The sequence below is a fragment of the Papio anubis genome, chromosome 11 (genome assembly GCF_008728515.1).
Source record: "Papio anubis isolate 15944 chromosome 11, Panubis1.0, whole genome shotgun sequence".
NCBI lineage: Eukaryota > Metazoa > Chordata > Mammalia > Primates > Cercopithecidae > Papio > Papio anubis.
The window spans coordinates 48,191,324-48,217,338 of record NC_044986.1 but is presented as its reverse complement, the minus strand read 5'-3'; the positions used below and the strand labels follow the sequence as shown (position 1 = coordinate 48,217,338).

The 26,015-nt window shown below is 36.7% G+C and overlaps 1 protein-coding gene across 2 annotated transcripts in view; it reads right to left on the bottom strand.

The window, feature by feature from the left end:
- PRKG1 (protein kinase cGMP-dependent 1) overlaps window positions 1–26,015 on the bottom strand; it is a 1,324,128-nt gene that overhangs the window by 210,740 nt on the left and 1,087,373 nt on the right. For both annotated transcript variants that reach the window (XM_031652620.1, XM_031652619.1), the window contains exons 6-7: window positions 20,293–20,370; window positions 11,965–12,059 (exon numbers count right to left, since the gene is read on the bottom strand). In XM_031652620.1, the coding sequence (XP_031508480.1) occupies window positions 11,965–12,059; window positions 20,293–20,370 (173 nt within the window). The remainder of the gene's footprint in view (window positions 1–11,964; window positions 12,060–20,292; window positions 20,371–26,015) is intronic.

Sequence of the window (26,015 nt, the reverse complement as noted above, 5' to 3'; positions counted from 1 at the left end):
TCTCCTTGCATTTAACAGAAACTTTCTAAACAACCAATTTCCCAACTTACTTAAAACTAGTGTATTTTTTTTTATATTGGTCAGTTACTGATAATTTTTACCAATTATAATGAGCTAAATCAAGAATTTAGGCATACCTGAGTCTAAGGTATACACTAAGACATTAGCAAAATGATGATGATGATGATGATGATGATGATGATGATGATGATTATTATTATTATTATTTTGAGACGGAGTCTCGCTCTGTCACCCAGGCTGGAGTGCATTGGCCGGAGCTCAGCTCACTGCAAGCTCTGCCTCCCGGGTTCACGCCATTCTCCTGCCTCAGCCTCCCGAGTAGCTGGGACTACAGGCGCCCGCCACCTCGCCCGGCTAGTTTTTTGTATTTTTTAGTAGAGACGGGTTTCACCGTGTTCGCCAGGATAGTCTCGATCTCCTGACCTCGTGATCCGCCCGTCTCGGCCTCCCAAAGTGCTGGGATTACAGGCTTGAGCCACCGTGCCCGACCAGCAAGATTATTAAGTAAATTCAAACAACAACAGCAACAACAACAATTTTCTTTAGTATAACTAACTTTATATTTCAGGTGAAGGTGTTCAGAGAAGTTCAGAGTAAGGATTCAAATTCTGTTTATTAAATTATCTTCATTATTGTGGAGGTGGTCTAGTCCAAATGCTAAGGTGCTCCTATACAAATATCAATCATTTGAGATATGAAAGGAGGTTACCTGTGTGTGTATAATTTTTTTATGAATTATGGTTTCTCTAAAATCAGGATATAGTTTCCATTAATCCTCTAATAAGTTCCTTGACATCAAAGTCCAATGGGCTATTATATCACAGGTATCTTTTAATTAAGGTCTATATAATGGATCCAGGCATCTTCAGAGCAACAGGTCAGCTTCCACATGCTTATGTATTTGGGTCCTGTGCTGTGCTGGGCTTCCAGGTTCTAACATCCCATTTGGAGATTGTTGTAAGTTCAGCTACTCTTCCATGCCAGAACAGACTAATTACAAAATGTTACTACAAATGAATACCTAAAAGTGAAATAAATCAAGGGGATGATGAGGACCTAACAAATCTCAGTATGATTACTGCATAGGTGGTAAAGCAGGATGTGGCTGATGATGAGACTGCAGCAATGATACGGGAGCAGCTCTCACAGCAGGGAGTGCCAGAGCAAGCCTTTGAGGAGAAAAATGGCATGACCCGATTTGCTTTAGAGAATTGATTTGCTTTAATGAGTTGATTTGTATCCTTTCAAAAGATATGTTGAAGCCCTAGCCCTCAAATCTGTGAATGTAATTATATTTGAAAATAAGATCTTCCAGATATAATCAAGTTACAGTGCTGCCATACTGGATCAGGGTGGGCCCTACATTCAATGACTGGTGTTCTCATAAAGAAAGATTTTGATACAGAGGCACACGCAGAGGGAAGACAGCCATGTGAAGACAGTGACAGAAACTAAAGTGATGTAGCTCCAAGCCAAAAAATGCCAAGGACTGGTGGGAACCACTAAAAGCTAGGAGTGAGGTATGGAACAGATTCCTCCCTAGAGCTTCAAGTGCCTGGTGACACTTTGACTTTGGATAGCTAGCCTCCACACCTGTGAAAGAATAAATTGCTATTGTCTTAGCCACCCGATTTGTGGTAATTTATTATGGCCACACTAAGGAACTTAATACAAATACTTTATCAGCATCACAAAGAGGGGAATGGATGAAAAGTGAGCAAGACTGGACAAAGGGAGACCAACTAGGTGGCTGTCCTATAATTTAAGTGACAGACAGATCATGGTGGCACTAACAGGAACAGCAGCATGAGGATGGTGAGAAGCAGGTTGAGAGTTGAAGTTGAGAGTTATTTAGGAGGTAGAATGAACAGGATTCGTTATTATGAGAGGAAATTTTAGGAGAAGAAAGAGTCAAGGATAATGTCCAAATTTCTGGTTTTATAAACACTTATAATATCAACTTTATTATAGTTGGAAAAGAATAGATTTGGTTGGAGTCGGAGAGTAAATGAGTTTACTTTTGTCCAAGGTATATGTGAGATACCTGTGTGATAGCTAAGTTGACTTACCCCATAGGAAAAAGTTCTGGGGTGGAGATAAAATGTTACTATGATATTCTTTGCTTCTCCTATAGCACTTAGTACCTCAATTATTTTAGTCTCCTCTTTATCTGTACATCCTGAAGAGGAGAATAACTCAGGCCAGAAAAGTGAGAGGATAGCATCCTTTTGTTTTATTTTGTTTTGTTTTGTTTTGTATTGTTTTGTTTTGTTTTGGACAGCCACAAATCCAGAACAACAGAAATAAAAATTCCCACCGGACACTGTGTTACTTTTTCCGTAGATTATTCACTATAATCCTCACAAGAATAATCTTCACTAAAAGCCAATTTAATTATAATATTCACTAAAATGAAAAAGAAAAAAAAAAAAAAAACAAAAGCAAAACAACAAACCCCAAGAGTCTCAGGTGCTGGAAAGAGAAGGGTCCCAAGGCTGGAGAAACAAGCTGGAGCTGCACAGGAGTCATGAGGGCTGGGTGAAGGAGCCTGGTGATGACCCCTTGGGAGAGGATGACTGGGATTGAGTCCTTCAAAGGCCAGAGTCCTGGAGCATTTCGACACAAAAGGCACACGCAGTATAAATAACTCTCTCTGTCAGCCCAAGTAAATGTCGAGAGTCTTTCTCTGAGAGAAACAGAAACCCAAGCCTTGGAACTGGAAGAACTGAATTCTTTCAGTGTTATCTTCAAGTTACAGGGATATTAAGCCAAAACGTATCCTTGCAGAGGCAAATATGAAACATATAAAATAGGTATATAGAAATGCTTCAATAACATGGGCACAAGAAAATCATCCCTCAGCCCACTAACTCCACTGAAAATGGGTATGTGGTAGAAAATAAAAATACCAAAATCCCAACCCCACCCAAGATAAGCACACCACAGCTATGCTGAACCACACAAGGAAGGAAAGTTGGTGGAAGTGGCAAATACAAGAATGTGAACCCCAAAAGTGAAACTAACAGGAAGTTTCAAAGAATTTGACATTCTAATATTAATTTCTAAAGACATTCAGCAAAAAAAGATGATATAAGAAACAATGTAAAAGATATTTAAGACGTCCATTGCAGCAACATGGATGCAGTTGGAGGCCATTATCCTGAACCAGTTAATGCAGAAACAGAAAGCCAAATACACATGTTTTCACTTATAAGTGGGAGCTGAACATTGGGTTCATATGAACACCATCATGGGAACAATAGACATTAGAGAGTCGAAAAGAGGGGAGGCAGAGATGGAGGCAAGGGTTGAAAAACTACCTATTAGGTACTATGTTCACTACCTGAGCAATGGGAGTATTAGAAACCTAAACCTTAGCATCACACAGTATACCCATGTAACAAACCTGTACATGTACCTTCTGAATCAAAATTAAAAATATAAATAAATAAATGAAAAGAAAAAAGATATTTAAAAATAATAAAATAATGGCAAGGATAATACCTCACATTTATCAAGCACTTAGTATTTTCCAGGCATTATTCTAGTATGCATACATACTATACACATTATTTGGCCTGTTAATCACCTTGACCCTATGTGGCAAGTACTATTATTCTACTTTTACAAACCATGAAGCTGAAACAGAGAGATGAACATCAACAAGATCACATATTTCATAAATAATGGAGCTGGGGTTTGAACTCAGGAAGTCTCATTTCAGAGCTTACACTTTGGTGCGCCAAGTAGAAATTCTAAAATTACTTTTATAAAATAGTCATTGGAACTTACTCAGTTATTAATTGAACCGAAGACTTGATACAATTGAAGGAAGAAAATTGCATGACCATCTGAGAAAATCTGTCCAGCTTCTATTACAAATGTAGCACCAAATGACACACAGAGAGAAGATACAAATGTGAATAAGGAGGTAAGGACATGATGATGAGGTTAAGTCTAGGTCACTAAGAGTTTCAAAATGGGAGAAGAGAGAAAGTGGGGGAAAGAATATATGCAGAAACAATGCTGAGAATTTTCTAGAATTGAAAAAAACTGCATTCTCAAAAGTAGGAGATGCACAGAGCTTTATTTATTCTTCATTTATCGATCTATATATATATATATATCTGTACCTACATTAATTATAGCAAAAATACATAATGTCAAAGACAGAAACAGCTACCAGAGATAGAGACAGTTTACCTATAAAGGAATGGTGATTTGACTGACTGCAGAACATGAATGTAAGAAGACAATGTAATAACACTTCAAATGCTACAGAAAAATGAAATTCGACCTAGATATTTATACCTAACCCAAAATTCATTCATGTGTAGGCAAGGGCAGAATGCATAAGCTAATCATCTCTTCAAGTAATAAATCTAAAATAAATGAGGTGGGTTATAGAAGCAATAGTGGGCAAAGAAATTTGCAAACAAGTTGATAAATGTTAAATAATTAGGTTTTGGTTGTGTCTGAAAAAATACAGTAATAATAATGATTAATATTTCGGGACCAGTAGAAAACTACCTAGAAGATGGGTAGGAATAATTAATTTGGAGTTCAACACACTTAATATTATTTTATTACTCAAGAGAGGAATAGAGCTATTGATTAGTGTTACATGTTAAATATACATATTAAAATTTAAAGGTTAATCATTAAAAGAATAGAAGGTAAAACTTCTAAAGGAAGGAACGACATAAGTACAATGACTGTGACAATAGAAGGAAAAGAAAAAAATAATATATTGATCCAGAATGAAACAGAAGAATATTTCACAGTGTAAACTTTTAAATACAAATTTAAAAGCTCACATATATGAATACATATATATACAATAAGTTATAGACACATTTATAGACACATGAGCCATGAGGAAGCATACAGTCAGCTTCAGAATGGTGATATTAGGAAGGAGAGGAAGTACGGAGTGGGATACAAAAGCGGCTTGAATAGTTTTTATAACATTTTACTTCTAATAAATACTAATCAAATTCAAATATGGAAAAATATTAAAATGCCATATCCAGTACTTAATTTCCATACTATAATTTTTTGGTTTTATCTTTTCTTTTTTGTTTGTTTGTTTGTTTTGGAGACAGAGTCTCACTCTGGCACACAGACTGGAGGGCAGTGGTGTGATCTCGTTCACTGCAACCTCTACCTCCTGGGTTCAAGTGATTCTCCTACTTCAGCCTCCCTAGTAGCTGGAATTACAGACTTGTGCCACCACAACCGGCTAATTTTTGTATTTTTAGTAGAGACAGTGTTTCATCATGTTGGCCAGGCTGGTCTCAAACTCCTGACCTCAAGTGGTCTGCCTGCCTCAGCCTACCAAAATGCTGGGATTACAAGCATGAGCCACCATGCCCAGTGAAATTTTATTAATTTTTTAAAAGAAAAAAAATATATACATCAGAAGATAAAACAAAGGAGCAAGTTCAGGAATGTTAATTAACTTTTCCATGATCACAGGCTATGAGGTGAAAACAAACAAGGAAATACAGATTTCTAATATCAATGTCTGTTCAACTAACTTCGGCTAATTCATTTTTGCATTAACATGAACAGGGCCTGGCATGTGGCACAGGTGTTCAGAATGAGAGGCAACAGCTGGGAAAGTTCTTGGAGGGAAGTTCCTTGCTGACAGTGGTTTGGTATTAAATGCCACCATTTAACAGGTAGCCTCAGGGTTGCACTTGGCATTCGGGGGTCTGTTCTAGTTGGAAGGAAGTCAACTCTCAAAGAATCAGAAGCTATGACCTAAGAAAACTTAAAGATCATCTAGTTCAATTGGCTTAGTTTACAGGAGCTTAACTGGCTTGCTCAAAGTCAATCAATGAGTGGTTGACTCAAATTCTAATGCTATGTCAATTTTACCAGTGCACTAAACTTTATCAAGAGGTAGCAGAACATTGCTGGTATGATGATGTGGTGATGATGATGACAAAGATGATGACGTAGATAAAGATGATGGTGGTAGTGATGATGACAGCTCAGAATTTAAACTAAATTCTAGGCACTCACCCAAATTCTTTGTAAGTATCCTTTTGATTCCTCATCCAATAACCCCAGTAGTCAGGTATAATCATAATCACCATTTCAGATAAAAGAAATTCTTCTCAGTGACTAATCATTAATAAATGACAGAACAGGTTCCAAACCAGGCAATCTGACTCTGAACTGGATCTCTTAACGATATGCTGTGCTGAAGACTCAAATGTTAGGGGAAAGAAGGGAAGGTGGCCACTGGGAGCTTGATCCCATCCCTTTTGGGTACAACTTGGTCTACCATATTTCCTATTACTGGAGATGCAAAGTGGATATTCGGTTTAGAATTTGCCATCCTCTGATGTTCATATGTATTCCATGTGGTTTCAAGTCAAGTAGGGATTTTGAAGCAATGGTAAGTCAAAGTATAAATGGATGGACTTATGAGTTATTGAACTAAATGTGAAGTGACTGCTCTTAAACACACCTTTAGTTTTCATATATATAGGGAATACTTCTGTAAAAAGTAAACATTTTACCCTCTCCTTGGTGTGTATAAACCCTTATCACAGCAAGAAAAGAAAAAAAAAAGATATTTGAGCCAAACAATACTTCATAATTTGCTTTATGTCAACTAAAGTGAAAATGACTCAAAGTTTTCTAATAATAAGATGCTACTGGTTAAAGGACGTTAATAATACTGTTTATAAGATGACTCAATTTATGACTCTACTATCTGCACTCAACAAGAAAAGAAAGCTTGTTACTTTTAGAGGCAGAACTGTATGGTGGTCAGGAGTCTGAGTTCTGGAGAAAGGGTATTGAGTTTACATTTCAGCAATGACACTAAATTTTCTACTGTGTGCTTAATCAGTACTAGTATTTATGCACTCTCAAATTTAAAAAGAATGGTCAAGCATATATTCATTTCACTCAGTCTCCAGCCAGCAACTTATCAGTATTTTAATTACCTGCTGAACAACCTCAAGAGAATAAAACCAAAATTCTCAGTGTACACAAATTTTATTTGTGAGAAAAACACAATCTAAAATTCTGTTCTGTACACATAGAGAATGCTGGCTATAAAATTTGTATTCCAAGTATAAAAATTATATAGTTTGTAAACACGCATAGCTATTACCCACAGGATATAAACAGCTGCCCAAAAGATTTTATATATCAAAGTTATATCAATTTCCAAGTAATTTAGAAGGAAACAAGTGAAACAAATCAATTCGATTTGCAAAATGTTGGAATTTCTCATGAAAAATATTGAAATGCAAACAAAAGATTTAAAAAACCTAGACCCAGTGAAAAACATGTTACAGACATAGGATATCAAAATGTTAAAACGTCAAAAAATCAAAACAAGAAAATAATCAAGATGGGTTAACTTAATAGGCTTCCTTCATTTGAAGCAAAATACAGCTTTTAAAGAGGCATAGCTTAGTGATAGAAATCACAAAATGGCATCCAGATGTCACACAGTTTGCAGAAATGGTTTGTTGGTTTACAGAGCTCTTTTTAAAAATCGGATTACAAAATCACATTTCATATTTTTAAAATCTAGTGTTTTTTTTTTCTTGTTTTTTTTTTTTTTTTTTTTTCCTGCTTTTCTTAAAAAGCCGAGGTTACTTTCTTACAGAGCAGCCGCGTGGTGGAGTTCAGTAATTTCTGTCCTCATCACATTAGGTGTTCCAGTTTGCCACCTGTTTTACTAACCTATTGTAGTATTTACATCGCTAGCCTGCCCCCTATGGTCAAGCAAGCTCATAACTCCTATCCACTGCCAGGCAAATTCAAGTTGTGAATGTGATCGATGGCAGAAGGAACTTTAAGACTAGACATTATTTAAGAGGTTCATTTGTTCATCTACTCAATCGTTCCCTCATTCATTTGTTCAAAAAAATATGTGGATATTTGATAAAAAGCCAGATACTGGGTTCAAATAAGAATATAAACATTTGGGACTTCTTTTCATTTAGGTATTATGAAATCATACATCTGGAGGAGCTTACCAAGGTGTATGAAATATAGCTGAGGACACAATATTAGCAAATTTTAGGAAATGAAATAAATTCTAAAGAATTCCAATAATTTAAATGGTCCCAAAGGATGGAGATTTAAAGAAAGAAGGGGTGGTCAACAAGGTAAAATCATGGTTGAGAAGTGAAGTCAAATGAAGAAAAAAATAAAAAGACCATTTCATGAGGTAAGTAGCAAATCTCTGGTGACATGTAAGAGGGCACTTAGAGTAGATAATAAAACCAGCTTCCATAGCGAGAAAGTGCGAATAAGAGCATAAGAAAGAAAGAGATGTGAGTTAAATGGGGGTAAGGGGTGGATGTGAAGAGAAAGTGTGGGGCTGGATGCAGACAGGGAGGTGGGTTGGTTATTTTATAGGCTGTGGGAGATGCCAAGTGAAGAGGACTGAATATGTGCAAAAGAAAGTCTTGGCACCAGAAAGTTCACAAGAATAACCATAATTGAGAAGGAATTCAATCTAGTTAAAGAATCATTAACTTAAATTTTGATATTACAGCAAAATCTGGCAACTTTTCCATGAGCTACATCCATAGGTTACTTCTTGGTACAAATTTTAGGACGGTATTTTCACAATGAAAGTTTTCTTTAATTGGCACCAACATTCAGTAACAATAAGCTACAAAAGAAAATCTGTTGATTCCCAATTAAGCCTTATTTTCTGGCATTCTACTTGTGACCTCAATGTTTGTAAATATTTCTGGTTCTTTGGTTCTGTTGGAAATAACATTGTTTTCCACAGAGGTGTTTAATCTTGGACCAATGAAATCAGGTGTCATCTTTCTATAAAATGCACCTGATTTCTATAAAATGCCATCTTTCAACATATTTAATAATCAAAGGAAAGCAAGATTAAGATACAGATCATAATGCATTTATACTAGAAAGATAATGTTTATTTCATTCTTCTGTATACCTACACCAAACATACTATTTCTTCCAACTTTGACATTGAAAAAAATCTAATAGCAACTACATGTTCATCAGATAAGGATCAAATGAACTCAGTAGGAGAAAAAAGGAAAGTTGAGAGTAGTTACTTCTGAATTTTCATAAGGTAATATTACTTCTGAATTTTCATAAGGTAATAGAGCCTGAGTAAGATGACTTATCAGAATACTTTTATTTCACTTATTAAGCTGTGAAACAGTCAGAAAGACAGTAAAACCTGTCATCTGATTGTAGCTTAAAAAACAATAACTTCCTAAATTACTTCTTAGAAGTTATTTGAAGCAAAAGGCTCATAATGTAATTTTTTAAATGAAGGCACAATTTGAAATGAAAACAAAACTGGCTGTTCCCATATGCTAGGAGTAAATTATGTCCTATTGCTGTCCCTCCCTAGGAGACGCTCCCGCACCTAAAATTCGATAGAAAAATAAGTGTTTATTGGTTGTTGCTTATTCAAGTAGTGTATATACATACAGCACTGAATGTTGAAAAGGTTCATCTATATTTAATGATAACTGAGATATACTGCTTATTGAAAAATGAGAGTAGGATACCCAAATATATTTGTCATACCTTTTGTAAAATGCATGGTAAAAAGTCAACTCAGTTTTTCCTTCATAATACATGAGAAGAACCCCCAAGTGCTTGCTTCTTGATGTCTTAGTTTAAAAATAGAGTATCAGTCTCACAGAAGTACACCTCTACTAGTCTAGCCTTCACAGCCTATCCCATAGTGAATCCAGATGTACATTACCTCCACCTACTCTTCCATCACACCCTAAGAGTGATGACAATTACGACCTACAAGTGAACCCTAGGAAAGTTTCACTGCCTTGTGATCATTGTGATGGCAGCAGCAGGCCATCTGGAGCTGCTGCTGCTATCACACTGGCCGCAGCAGGAAGGCATGGCCAGGTCTGCACACCCATGGAGCCAGCAGGAGCCGGGACAGGCGCGACCCCGACCCCCTCTGAGTTGGGATGGGAGCTCCCTGGGTGCCACTGCAGCTGCCCAAGCCATGACTATGGACCCAGGCATCCCTGTGCTCCAGGGCTGGGAGTAGGCAGGAGCCCTGTCCTCCAGGGCAGGGCTGCAGCCACCCAAGTCGTGGGCACGCAGGGGGAGGCAGGAGCTCTGTTCTCCTGGGTGCAGCTACAGCTACCCGAAATCACGGCCATGAACTCGGGCCTCCCCTGTGCGGTTGGGGGGCTAGGAGCTGACAAGATCCCTGCCCTCTTGGAGGTAGCCAGATCCCGGCATTTCTGCACTCTTGGGGGCCTGGGATCAGAAGTACCCGCTCCCACTGCCTGGCTTCTCTCTGTTTTTGGCTACCATTCTGATTTTGGAGGAAAGTTGGGACTGAGCCCAGGTGCTGTCACAGCCCGGCCAGGTGTGCACATGATCAAGGCAGTGCTGACATGCCAGTACTCTGCCAATTTGCCCCCCTCTGGGCTTTGGGCGCCAGTGAGCATAGGAGGGAATCCAATGGTGGGCTCAGGGCAGCTTGGCGACAGCAGGAGGCAGACAGGTTCCTGGGCAGAAAGGGAGTGGATGCCCAGCAATGCCCCATCTTCAGGCCAGGGAGGGCCTGAAGGCTGGAGGCCAGGCTGCCATTCCCATGGACCGGAGTGGGAACTTGCAGTGTCTTTTCTGGACCTGCCTATTGCTGCTCATGAACCAATCAGCATGTACTTCCTCCCCTCTGAGGCCCATAAAAGCCCCAGGCTTAACCAGAGCAGAGCTGACGTTAGGATGACCAGCTGCAGAGAGAACCTAGGAACTGTAGGGCCTCCTCTCTGTTGAGAGCTGCAGATGATGGGACGACCAGCTGCAGAGAGGAGCTACCCTCTCTGCTAAGAGCTGAACACTCATTGGGACACCTTGGCTATGGAGAGGGGCTGCCCACTGCCAGTTTTCTCTGAGCTGTTCTACTGTTCAATGAAGCTCCTCTTTGTCTTATTCAACCTCCACTTGTCTGTGAACCGCATTCTTCCTGGTCACAGGTCAAGAGATCGGGAACCACGGAATGGAGAGGCTAAAAGAGTTGTAACACAAACAGGGCTGAAATATGCCCCTTACTTGCCACATTGCAGGTGAAGACAAGGAGAGAAGAGCTGCAACCCTTTGGGGGGCACAAACTGGGGAGCTCCCCGAGCCAGGGCTGTGACTCCCCCTTTGGGGCTATGCAGTTCCTGGTGTCTCTAAGCTTCCAGGCACGACCACATTCCCTGGTGCCAGCTGGGGAAGCTCCTTGTGATGTGCCTGGTCCAGCCGCAGCCTTACAAAGAGCCCATGCCAGTACCTGGAGCTGCGCACCTCACAGCAGCAGCCAGATTATTTGCCTGTGCAGTGGCCGGACCCCACGCTCACTCACATGCCCCTTGTCACTTCATGCCTGACTTGCAGTCTCCCTTGAAGGTGTGGGAACCAGGTCGGTGGTGTGAACTGAGTGCAGCCTGCCAGGCCAAGTGGGCACACTGAGCCCAGTGGGCCCGAGCAAATCTCGGTCAAAGGCGCCACCAGCCACTGGTTTCCAGCCAGGAAATTGACACCCCAAAGATCTCATAACAATTGTTTGTACAAACAGGTTTAGGGATTTCAAAAATTTCAACCAACCATATTAATAATTCTAGGTAAAATCATTGCACAAAATGTAGCAGGGACTTCCTCTCTTTAAAGTTGTTATAGAGATTGCAATTAAGTACACAAACCTGAAAATGTTTCCAATTAATATAACACTGATTTATTAGAAATTAAGGAATTTATTCCACAACCTATTCAAACAGATTCCAAATCCAGCTGAAAATAAATAACAATTGATTTATCACCAAGGGTCCATATTTCATATTGGGATAAGTACTAAATAAAAAGCCTATTGTGCTAGGAGCTCAAAATTTCAGACAGGAATTTATGTAGCACTCAAACAAAAACCTGTATTACACATGATCTACTTACCCCTGCAAGGCTTTCTCTCCAAACCAGTCTCCTTTTCCTAAAGTTCTAAGAAAGACTGGGTCTTCACTTGGTGAGTCTTCACGAGTGACATTTACCTAAAAAGAGATACAATGAAAGTTTAAATCCACTGCTTACCCACAATGAACAAAGGAACACTAATTAATGAGGTTAATTCCATTTCTTGTTTATTTTCTTAATTTATTTTATAAAGAAAAAACATTTAAATTACCACTAACAGGACCAAAGAACAATATTACAAATCCCCAGGAAAACCACAAGAGCTTACCTCCAAATATTTTGTTATCCTTTCAAGTTATTTTAAAGAAATAATACATTACTAGTAAATTTGATCTCACTCCTCATCTCCATTCTAATTTTCCTGCCTTTATGAAGCAACCACTATAATGAAGCTAGTGGGCATTCTGTCCATCTTTTTTATGTGTTTATGTACATGTATTTTTAAAATGTATTAATAACATAAGTAGTATTCATCATTCTGCAACTTACTTTTTTCCCTTAGTATTGTTTTAATTATTTATTCCATGCTCTTAGGTATAAATCTATTTCATTCATTTTAATGTGTGAGTTTTATCTCATTATGTAAATATATTTACTTATCCATATCTTCTAAATTGGCAATTATATTGTCTGCCTTCCTTCCTTCCTTCCTTCCTTTTCTTTCTTTCTTTCTTTCTCTTTCTTTCTTTCTTTCTTTCTTTCTTTCTCTTTCTTTCTTTCTTTCTTTCTTTCTTTCTTTTCTTTCTTTTTTCTTTTCTTTCTTTCTTTTTCTTTCTTTCTTTCTTTCTTTCTTTCTCTCTCTCTCTCTCTCTCTCTCTCTCTCTCTCTTTCTTTCTTTCTTTCTTTCTTTCTTTCTTTCTTTCTTTCTTTCTTTCTTTCTTTCTTTCTTTCTGCTGAAATGAACAGCCTTTTACATGCCTCCACATCCATATCCTAGTTTCTCTAGGATAAGCCTGTCCCTTTCCCTGAGAAGAATCCAGCTTTCATTTGAAGACACATCACATTTTCATAAAGATTTCCTGCATGGTTCTAACTGACTATATCCCTCATAATTCATATGCTTCATTTGGTAGGATTTCTATTTCTAAAGATGTATAAATTACATACATGCCCTTTTTTACTATACTAAATAAAGTGCCCTTAAAAGAAAGTTGTGTTTCTTTGGCATCTCCGCAAATTATAATAAGCACTCAATAAATAGTTGTAAATTGTTTTAACAGAATGTGTCATTACTAACAAGATAGATAGCCTAGAACACACAGGGCTTGTGACTTAACAGAAGGCAAGTGATAATATTTTTGTTGCATGAATGAAAACAAAAATAGAGTAACTTGTACCTTTGTGTTAATTCATATCTCCCTCAAGCTCTACTAACATTCATAAAACTGACTTTTGGTCATCCAGAAAGGTTAAATAGTTAAAATTCACCTACTTGGAAAATGTGATGAAGTAAAAAACTAATTTATTGAAACAATGCTAAAAACACTTAAACACATTTAATAATACTATGCTTCAGGTTTCTGAATCTAGAGATTAGATGTCAAAGACCAGAATTTTTATAAGTATTAAGAAGGTCTGTGTAAGGTGGAGGAAATTCAATTATTATTCTCCACTGATCCATTTCATTACTCCTCCACACAGTGTTTCAAAACCATGGAAATTCAGTTTTTAACACTTTTCCTTACCACTAAGCTGTATCACAGAGACACTAATTTGTATGCTGACGAGGCTTTTATAGATGCGGAATCTTCAGTAGGGAGTCTGATCTAAAATAAAAGTTACTGGGCCCTTATTCTTGAGGTTCTGATTCACCCATGTTCATATAAAAGCTAAAATTTAGTTTCTTTGTTTAAACAGTATTCCATTATATGACTATTATGCAATTTACTAATTCTGTAGATATAAATGTGGGTGGCTTCCAGTTTTATTTTTGTTATATTTTGTTTCTATTGTACTATTAACTGCGTTACTGTGAACATTCTTATACATGTGCTCCAGTGTCCATGGCTAAGAGTTCACTAGTGTCAACATTTATGAATAAAGAACAAGGTTATTAAGTATATGCATCTTCGATTTTACTAAATATTAACTCACTCTTGGTACAATCTGACATTTCTACCATCAATGGATGAAAACGCATATTATATTATACTGTTATCAATACTTAATATTGTCAGACTTTGATTTTTTTCCAGAAAGGTAAGTATTAGATGGCATTTCCCTTATTATCAATAGAGGTGGGAGATTTTATCATCTTATTTTTTGAGCCACTTGTGCTTCTTTTGATTATGTGTCTGATCATACTTTTTGCCTATTTTTCTATTGGACTGATTATCTTTATTTTTGTTGTTGTTCATTCACAAGACTGTGGTTTGTCTAAACCATCTTTGTGATGTCTTGTTGAACAAATTTATTAATTTTAATGTAATTACACTTAACCATTTTATCTTTTACTGTTTGCATTTTAAAATATCTTATTCAAGAAATCCTTTCTTATCCCAAGATAATAGAAGTATTCTCCCAATTACCTTTTAATTTTTTCCTAATTTTTCTTTTCACATTTACATCTGAAAGTGGCATTGTGTATGGTGTGAGCTAGGGATCCCATTTTATTTATGCCCCTATGCATAACCAGTTGTGATATCTGTAGTGTCCACGTTATCCTAAATCAAGCTTCCATATTATAATGGATCTTTATCTGGGCTCACCATTCTTACTCTGACATATTTGTCTGGTTTTTAGTCAAATTAAGGCCACATTTTTTTCCATTACCTGAACCTTATAAAAAGTCTTGATATCTACTGTAGTAACTCCCAATATGTTTCTCTTTCTTTCAGATGTTCTGCCATGTTGGTGTTTTGCTCTTCATTATAATATTTTAAATACAATTTTCTTCTTAAAAGACTTGAACATTTTCTTGTTATAGATATGCCTAGATACTTGATTTTTGAAATGGTATTTTAAAAACGTATTTTAGTTACTTGATACAGTATTTAGAAAGGTACATGAATTTTTAAGTTATCATATAGTAAATTTTACTTCCATCATACAGTAAAATTTACTTCTTTTTTCGAATATAGTTGTATGAACTTAAACACATGGATAGTTTTGTCTAATTCCCAGAACAATTAGATACAGAACAATTTCATCACCTTCAGAAACTCCTTCATGGTATGTTTTGTAGTCATATCCTTCTCATTCCTCACCCCTATAGTCTGTTCTGCATCAAACTCATTTTAACTTTTTGAGAATGCCATATAAATGAAATAATACAATATTTAACCTTCTCAGATGTTTTTTTCTTACTCAGCATTAGGCTTTGAAGATTCATCTAAGTTCTTGCAAGGTTCAATAGTTTATGTTTTTTATTGCTAATATTTCATTGAATGAATATAACATGATTTGTTTATTTCTAGTTTTGGCAATTATGAATAGAGATACTACAAACACTGATGCAGAGTTTTTTGTGTGAGCTATATTTTCATTTCTCTAGAATAAATATCACAAACAGTAATTGCTGTGTCATACGGTAAATGTTTATTTAACTTTATAAGAAACTACAAATTGTTTTCCAGAATGGCTTTACCATTTTGCATTCCCAGGAGCAGTGTATGAGAATACTGGTTACTCTGCATCCTCACTAGCACTTGATGTTGTTAATTTTTGTTTTTAGATTTAGCCGTTCTATTAAGTATGCAGTAGTATCTCAGTATTTCAATATGCAATTTTTTAATGACTAATCATTTTGCACACCTCTTCATGTGCATATTTGCCATTTGTGTATCTTCTTTGCTGATGTGTTCAAGTCCTTCATTCTTTTTTTTTTTTTTGGTAAGTGGGTACTTCGGTGTTTTTTGTTGATTTTTAAGTGTTTTTTTTTATGGATTTTTAAGTGTTTTTAATATAGGATCAATAAAGGATAGGATCAATATAAGCCCCTTACCAGACGTGTACTTTTCAAATAATTTTCCCTGTTAGTAATTTGTCTTTCCATTCTCTGAACAGTGTTTTTCACAGAATAAAAGTTTCTAAATTTGATAAAGCCCAGTTTATCATTTTTCTTTATGGATTGTGCTGGTGGTATCATGTCTAGGAACTCTTCCTATCTAGCCGCAAGTCATACATTTCTCTTGAAAGTTTTATGGCTTTGTTTTACTTTTAAATCTATTACTAATTTTAATTTAATTTTTATATAAGGTATAAAGTCTAGGTCAAGGCTCCCCTGTTTTGGTCCATGGATTACCAATGGTTCCATCACCATTTGTTGAAAAGACTTTCCTTTTATTGTCAGTTCCTTTCATTTCTTGATTGCTCTGTTTCTCACCTTAAGTATGTGAACGGTAGGCATATTGTAGATACCACTTATCAGGGCAAGAAAGTTCTCTTATATTCTCAATTTGCTGAGAATTTTTATTATGAACGGATGTTACACTTGTCACACCCTTTCACTGAATCATTTGACATGATAATGTGATTAGTTTTCTTTAGACTGTTAATATGGTAGAATACGTTGAATGATATGGCTTTTTCAATATTCATTAATAGTAAAATATCCAGTTCTATAATGTCCAATACAGTCACCACTAGCAGCTATTGCAATGTGGCTACTGCTACTGAGAAATTAACATTAAAGTTAAGTTAGATAATTTTACTTTAATAGCAAGCGTGACTAATAGCTATTATATTGGGTTGTGTAGAGATATAGAACAGTTCCATTAATAAAGAAAAATGTACTGAATAATGCTAATTTGCTAAACTCTTATTAATTTTAATAATATATATTTCTACAAAAAATCCTAAATGAAACTAAAAACATATCATGTATAAATAATTACTGTTTCTTTATTTACAAATATTATTTATTTTTCTTAACTTACTATAGTATTTGAGATGCCTAGTACCACACTAAACAAGATTGGTAATAATGTATATCTTTATCTTGTTCTTGATATTTAAAAAAATGTTTTCCAGAGGGTTCACCATAATGTCTACATAAACATATGTATACGTATGCAAATAAAATTTCCATAACAGAACACTTTTTATATTAAAAAACATTGAGCATTGTGTTAAGGCAACATGTTTAATTGACATGTTTAAATACTTGTTAATTTTATGAAGCAAAGCCATGTGATTTTAAATGCCATTTGATAGACAAGAATTTTTGAATCTCTTTTTTTTTTCTAATGGTAGGATACAAGGTATGTTGAATGGAATCAGAAAAATCAAAATGCTTTTGAACTATTATTAGAACTCTGCAACTTTGCTTACCTATCCTGTTCAATTTTCGTTTGATTTATTTATAAAGAGATAGTTCATTCTGTGATGCGACACAACTGCAGGAACAAATGCAGGAATCTTTGGTGCTTTATAGTTCACTGTTGGAGAAGCAAGCCATGTATCCAGGCAGCTGTAATGCAGTGATTGAAGTATAGAGAACTAACTGAGCTTCTACTTGAGGCAGCACCAAGTACTTTAGCCATCATCACTGCAAGCATTCTGTCTTAGGTTTTAGAAAAATCAGATTGCACAGGCTTAATGGGGGAAAAACAAGTATTGCAAAGCTTATTTTATAATGCTTCTCTCTTTGTGTGAATGTGCTTAATGGAAGAATAAAAATTGTTTTACACTTAAATAAGTGGAACTGAACAAGGGGAATTTCATTTGTAGCTTGGCAGCCCCTGCTGTGTCTCCTTCTATCTCACAGCATTTTCTAAGAAAAAGCCAGTTTGGTAGCAGCAAGAAACAGATCTTGGCCAAGGTTATCCTTTATACATTTTTTAAATGCATGGGAAAACAAAATGACATCTGTACACCTAAAAAAAACATATAACATATAATTGTAGAAAATTCCAGTTTTACAACTTATTTGCCTGCTGAACTGAGCCTACTCTCTTATAATTCACCTGTCTTTAGTGCTGTTTGCCATTGGGACATAAGTATGCTGACCTTACTTTCTGCTTGTTAAGACTAAATATATTCCAATTATTGCATATGGTGACATAGTCTTAATGATTTTAATATATTAGAATTAGAACTAATATAATTAATATTGTTAGTATATTAGTATTAGAATGAATAAAATTAATATAATTATTATGTAATTTACATAACTAAGAATCATAGCAGCTAACTTGTGTCACCTAGAAAAGTAAGTTAGTAGAAATTGATGTCTGGTTTAAAGTAAAAGATCTTGAAAGTGTCAAGAGAGTCTAATATATTAGTATTACTTCCCTCCCAGAATCCCCAGAGTGCTCTGAAATATTGCCAAGGGAAATGGTTCCTGTGGTATAATTTCCACGCTGTTTCTACTTATAGTTACTACGAAACTCGTAAAGAGGCACAACTAATGCACCTGTCTTCAGCTGAAACTGGTTACAAAGCACTACTTTTAGGCAGTAAAATTTGCACTAACAGGATGGTAGCAAAAGCCTGTCAGAAATCCATCTCAAAGGACAAACACATCATTCCATCACAGCAAAGAATTAGCAATGTAGTAAAGACAAAACAAATCTAGAATGTCAGGACAAATTCCCCATGCAATCTTTTGAATCATTTATATCCATGGTGATTTTAAATTTTTCCTGATTCTTTAGTCAATCTAAACAATAAGACAGTAAATAATAAGTTCTAACAATCTATCATATAAACTACAAAATATTAACATTTTCTTATATTCTAACATTGGAAAATACAAGATACAATTTTAACTATAACCGCGGTCAGACATGTCATTTCATGATGCCTTTTAAGAAGTCAGCCTTGAGTTCTACTTCTATCCCAGGCATTCAGAGATCAGTCAAAAGAATAGGAATAATAAAAATACAAATATTGTTTTCTTCATTTTTGTGTGACATGCCATTGATGCAAATATTGACATATGCATACACTTGATCCAAAATTCGTCCAAGGAGAATTATCTAAATTGTGATTCAATAATACTTACAATCTTCCACCTCATTCTATTCACTGTGGCTCTGGAAATCTCTCTATATATGAACTATAAGTTAGCAGAGTCAGTCATTTTGTTAAATTAGAAGAAATAAATTTGCTTCATTTATAAAGGGATAGTTATAAAAACAGAAACTGGCATATGAATTCCTTTCTACTTGCATTTCCTTCTCCATCTCTTCCTATACTTAGTACATACAGAGATATGAATTCCTTGTAATGATACATAATAAAGAAAAATAAGTTTAAATCATTTCACTGTAGAAAGAAATTTAAGGTATTTTAGTAATATAATAGTATAGTATTAATCTAAAAAAATTCTATTTTCCAATTCACTCAATTTTGTACTTAATAAATTCATGTTGATGAAAAACTAAAACGGTTTAAGAAATAAAGTATGATTTTGCATTTGTAACCCTTGTCTACCCCATGTTTACCCCTTCCTTTATAATTTATCACTTTTAGTAGTTTTTAGTTCCAATATTTATTTATGAAAATAACTTAAAACATTAGTGTATATCTATCCTTATCATCCTCAGAGTATTTAGCAACTTTCCTAAGGGCATTAAAATGACTAAGTTTTGTTACAGGATTAAAGTTTAGGCCATCTGATTTCAAAGCCCAGATGTTTCATTATAGCAATGTTACTGCTTCTAATGACTAGATGAATTTTGTAAATGACCTAAGTTCGTTCGTTCTTTCTTTCTTTCTTTCTTTCTTTCTTTCTTTCTTTCTTTCTTTCTTTCTTTCTTTCTTTCTTTCTTTTTCTTTTTTTTTTTTTTGGAGGCAAAGTCTTGCTCTATTACCAGGGCTGAAGTGCAGTGGCACCATCTTGGCTCACTGCAACCTCCGCCTCCTGGGCTCAAGCAATCCTCCTGTCTCAGCCTCCTAAGTATCTGGGACCACAGGCATGCACCACCATGCCCAGCTAATTTTTTCTACTTTTTGTATAGATGGGGTTTGACATGTTGCCCAAGCTGGTCTTGAACTCCTGAGCTTAAGTGATCTGCCTGCCTTGGCCTCCCAAAGTGCTGGGATTACAGGTATGAGCCACCACATCCAGCTGGTATTTTCTTTTTTATTATATTATTTTAATGATGGAGATCTTTCTATTCACACAAATATATCAGTGCCATCTAATATTATGATTATTAGCAAGTAGGCTACTTACTGGTTTCAAAGCTCTACCTTTTTTTCCCTCCTGCATCATTTTTTGTAAGATCCATTCTCTCGTACCTCTCTGTGTCAATAAATGAAACGAACTCATATAGCACAAGACTCTGCATGTGTTCCTACTGGAGTTACTAACCAATCCAAGACTCCCCTAGTGCATCACTGTCTTGTGCCACCAAAGCTTACCGTTCCTTTGCTGATGATGAAGAAGGTGTCCCCTCTTGCACCTTGCCTGATAATATATTCTCCATTTTCATAGTGGGTCTGAAAAGTAGAAACAATAAGAAAAAAAAAATTAAGCAAGGAGTAAGCTACCAAACAGCTCAGCCTCTTCAAATATCCACCCCCAGGGATACATTCATCCTGATGGAATTTTATCCAAGCCTAGAACCAGCATGATTTAATAATGAATATTAGTTAATGTATGCAATATTTACAAAGATAACATTTCTATAATGCTCATTTTCAAGACTGCTTTTAATGTCATTTTTCTAGGTGATTATATCATATCTTTAAATTCATTCATTTCAATTGTTCGATGAAAATATTCTTTTCTCCCATCAACTGAGCATGAAACAAAACAGCAGAGCTGCTAATTAAACTACTAATTCTATATTATTTTACTTGTCATTTTCATTGGGTTTTATATTCTCATAATGAGAGCCCTTTTTTCCTAAGAAATTGTTACAGCATGTAAAAATCTTCATTTGAAACCAGGTTGATTTTTATTGTGGGTTAGACGGCCCTAGTTACTTTTTAAGGCACCACTTCATGCTTTAGTGTTCTTGCTTCAGCAGTTTAGATTTGGCCCTGTCAAACAGAATGTCTTAATTTTATGGACTGAATTCTGGTCCAGCATCTGTGAGCTTATAAACTATCAAACGAGGAGTGAGGTAAGGCTGCAAAAGGATTATCACAGTCAGTATATCAGTATTCTGACATGGACACCACAACTAGGTCCGTTTCCAGGGTGAAGATTACTTCTGCAATGAACAAAAGTAATTTCAATAAGGAGAGGTGGAAGAAAGTATACTGCTGGGTCAAGAGGTCTAACAGAAAAATGAGAACTGTGCCGTCTGACCCTATCCTTCTCTGCAGCATAGCAGAGAAGCTATATTTTTGGGAAATAAAACATTATTTTGCACACTCCTAACAAAACAGAATTCATTGTTTACGTGCAATATCCATTAGGCTGATGGGTGTTATTTGTCCTTATGCTTTAATACCATTTTTCTTAACACATAAAGTGCTAAGATTGCCTTAAAATTGCCTTTCATTAATACTTGACATTGAAAAGAGCCATTATTTTCTTAGTGTATCTGGAAAGTTAACATACTACCTAATTTGCTAATTTTTTTACTCAAAAGTAATTCAGGTTTCTAGGAACAAAATGTTTAAGTGAAAAAGGTATTCCTTATTCCTTTCCCTCAATTTCAACCACCAGATGATATATACAGTCTGGTATGTACACTTCAAGACATTTTTCTAAGCTTTTAACCACCACCACCCCACCCTGCACACACACATGCATACAATTAATTATTTCTAAATAAAAATAATATTATAGAATGCATATTCTTCAACTCATTTATGCCATTTAACAAGATATCTATGTTCAATTTTTATGTTTTGCTGCATTAAAATGGAAAGAACTTTACAACATGCAGATTTGAAAAACAAAATGGCAGTAATACACTTTCATGTATTCATTTAACAAACACCTTTTTGAGGCAGGGTCTCATTCTGTGGCTCATCTTAATTGTAGCTTTCATAATCCCCACAGATGGTAGGAGGGACCTGGTGGGAGATAATTGAATCATGGGGGCGGTTTCTTCCATACTGTTCTCATGGTAGTGAATAAGTCTTAAGAAATCTGATGATTTTATAAGAGGTTTCATTTCCCCTTTTGTTTGGCTCTCATTCTCTCTTGTTCACCATCATGTAAGATATGCCTTTTGCCTTCTGCCATGAATGTGAGGCCTCCCCAGCTATGTGGAATTATGAGCCCATTAAATCTATTTTTCTTTATAAATTACCCAGTCTCGGGTATGTCTTTATAAGCAGCATGAGAACAAACTAGTGGAGTAGATTGGTACTGGGAGTGGGTGCTGCTGTAAAGATACCCAAAAATGTGAAAGTGACTTTGAAACCGGGTAACAGGCAGATGCTGGAACAGTTTGGAGGGCTCAAGAGAAGATAGGAAAATGTAAGAAAGTTTGAAACTTCCTAGAGACTTGGAGGGCTCAGAAGACAGGAAGATGTAGGAAAGATTGGAACTTCCTAGAGATTTACTGAATGGCTTTGACCAAAATGCTGATAAAATTTGCAGCCTGATGGTACAATAGAAGAGAAAAATCTATTTTCTGAGAAGAAATTCAAGCTGGCTGCAGAAATTTTCATAAGCAACAAGAAACCAAATGTTTATCATCAAGACAATGGACAAAGTGTCTCCAGGGTATATCAAAGTCCTTTGTGGCAGGCCCTCCCAGCACCCGCCCAGGGGTCTAGGAGGAAAAAATTGTTTCATTGGCGAGGCCCAGGCCCCCCCTGCTGTGTAAAGCCTAGGACTTTGTGCCCTGTGTCTCAGTTGCTCTAGCACTGGCAGAAAGGGGCCAAGGTACAGCTCAGGCTGTGGCTTCAGAGGGTTCAAGCCCCAAGCCTTGGCAGCTTCCACGTGGTGTTAAGCCTGTGGGTACACAGAGGTCAAGAATTGATGTTTGGGAACCTCCGTCTAGATTTCAGAGGATGTATGGAAACACCTGGATATCCAAGCAGAAGTTTGTTGCAGAGGCGGAGTTCTCATGGAGAACCTCTGCTATGGGAGTGCTGAAGGGAAATGTGGGATGTGAGACCCCACAGAGAGTCCCCACTGAGGCACTCCTTAGCAAAGCTGTGAGAAGAGGGCCACCATTCTCCAGACCACAGAATGGTAGATCCACTGACCGCTTGCATGCACAGTGCACCTGGAAAAGCCACAGACACTCAATGCCAGTCCATGAAAGCAGCCAGGAGAAAGGCTGTACTCTGCAAAGCCACAGGGGTGCAGCTGCCCAAGACCATGGAAACCCACCTCTTGCATCAGTGTGACCTAGATGTGAGACACGGAGTCAAAGGAGATCATTTTTGAAGCTTTAAGATTTTACTGCCCTGCTGGATTTTGGACTTGCATGGGGCCTTTAGCCCCTTCGTTTTGGCCAATTTCTCCCATTTGGAATGGGTGTATTTATCCAATGCCTGTATCTCCATTGTATCTATGAAGTAACTAACTTGCTTTTGATTTTACAGGCTCATAGGCAGGAGGAACTTGCCTTGTCTAAGATGAGACTATGGACTGTGGACTTTTGTGTTAATGCTACTGTGAGTTAAGACTTTGGGGGACTGTTGGGAAGGGATGATTGGTTTTGATATGAGATTTGGGAGGGGCCGGTGTGGAATGATATGGTTTGGCTCTATGTGCCCACTCAAGTCTCATCTCAAATTGTAGTACCCACTACCATGTGTTGTAGGAAGGATCTGGTAGGAGACAATTGAATCATGGGAGCCATTTCTTCCATACTGTTCTTGTGGTAGTAAATAAGTCTCATGAGACCTGATGGTTTCATAAGAGGTTTCTCCTTTTACTGGGCTTTCATTCTCTCTTGTCCACCACCATGTAAGAGTGCCTTTTGCTGTTTGCTATGATTGTGAGGCCTCCCCAGTCATGTGGAATTGTGAGTTCATTAAACCTTTTTCTAAGTTACCCAGTCTTAGGTATGTCCTTACCAGCAGTAAGAGAATGGACTAATACAGCCTCCAAGTAGCTGGGACCACAGGTGTACACTACCATGCCCAGCTAATTTATTATTATTATTATTTTGTAGAGATACAGTTTCCCTATTTGTTGCCCAGGCTGGTCTCAAACTCCTGGGCTCAAGTGATCCTCCCACCTTGACCTCCCCAAGTGTTAGGATTATAGGCATGAGCCAGTGTGCCTTTCCAGCAAACATTTCTGAGGGCCTCAGAGGCAGGTCTTTTTATAGGTATTCATAATACAAAGATAAGAAGGGTAAAATCTCATAATAGCACCATCCACTGGAAATGTTCTATAACTGTATTGTCCATTATGGTAGCCACAAGACATATGGGGCTACTGAGCACTTGAAATATGACCAGTGTGACTGAGAAACTGAATTTTTAAATTTATTTAATTTTAATAAATTCAAGTTTAAATAGTCACACATAGTAGATACTGTACTGGGTAGCAAAGGTAGTAGCAGAGTTGCAGTTGTAGCTTTGGGGCAAGGGGAAGAAAACATCTTTCGTATTCTTGATATTTCCTTCCATGTGAATGAAGCTCAGTTAGTAAAACTAAGTACCTTTCTCTTCCCCTTTCCTCACTCTGCACCAGCAAAAGTGGCATGACTTATCTGATTCATAAACTTGGAAGTAAACCGCTATGTATGCTCATCTCAACTTCTCATCTTTTCCTCATGGAAGGGAGCTTCCCACAGAGGGCTGGCATTGCTGCTGCTCCGGGGGAAGGCTCTTCTCTCCACAATAGTGAAGTTTGCCCTTGTCTGAGCTTCTGTGACAGGGCAGGTAATTCTGCACAATGATAGGGTTCAATTTGGGAAGACTAGCTGGCTGTCATACCAAAGGTACATCCTGTAACCCAGATTTTATTAGTAATAATGGTAATGTTTGCCTCAATTTATTCTACTCTTTGTCTTGTTTCTCACTTGGTTCCTAATTCAAGATCACTCAAAAATGCCAAAATAATCCAGTATGCAAAATGCTTTCCTGTATATAAGTACAGGGTTATATGTGTGAGAGCACAGTCTGGGAGACATGTGACTTCCCAAGAGCTTCTCCACGGAGGATTCTTGAGCCCTAACAGAAGGATAAAGAGGTCACCAATGACCAGCAGGTGAAAATCACCCCAGAAAGAGGAAAATAAGCAGCTCATTATGATCAAATAATACTAGTGAATATACAATTATTTTGGAAAAAGTAGAAAAATACAAATAAAAAGCACCCAAAAATTGAAGAACTCCTAACTTATGTGAGCTCATTCCCCTCATCCATCTCCTTTTAAAAAGCATATCCTTATCCATGTGATAGTTATTTTCTTTCAGAAAACCAAAATTATTTGTAATATATTAAAATGAGTGAAAGTAAGGGTTTCTTAACCTCAGCACTATTGACATTTTGAGGCGATTCGTTCTTATTGTACGGAGATGTCCTGTACATCCAGTTTTGCTGCAGGATGTTTAACAGAGTTGTCAGCCTCTTCCAACTAGATGCTAGTAGCACCCCAACCCCAGTTGTAGGAATCAAAAATGTCTCCAGACATCGCTAATTACTCCATTGGGAACAAAACTGCCCCCAGCTCATTGCAATTACTCTAAATGTTTTTATATTCTTAATCTCTTCATCTTAAGAAGCTGAAAGTTTGGCAATGATATCCAGATATAGTCTAGTCTATTTAATTCATGAAACTTATCTAATCATCTTCTTAATATCATCTGATATGGTGTTTCATAACTCAACACCCACACTTGCCATATAAATATTTATTTACCTACACAGACATTCACTGAATTTATGTCCATGTTGCATGAGCTCATAAAATCCAGGGGTCACAGAACAACTTACGGAACAGTGGCCAAAGGCATTCCAGGTTTGGGAAAGATAATATTCATGGTGTCATAACACCAGGACTGTAATGACTAAGCTATTCTGAAACATTTAATTGCACCAGAGGGGAAGATGATCTTGCGTGCTGATTCTTCAAGAGGCTCTCTAATTATGTTAATCAAATGCCAGCACTTTCACTGGTTTTTGAAGGTCGTTTTATAGCTCTACCATTTTCATATTTCAAATTAAATCAAAGAAATATACAGAATTTAGAGTAAGAAGAAACCTTAGCA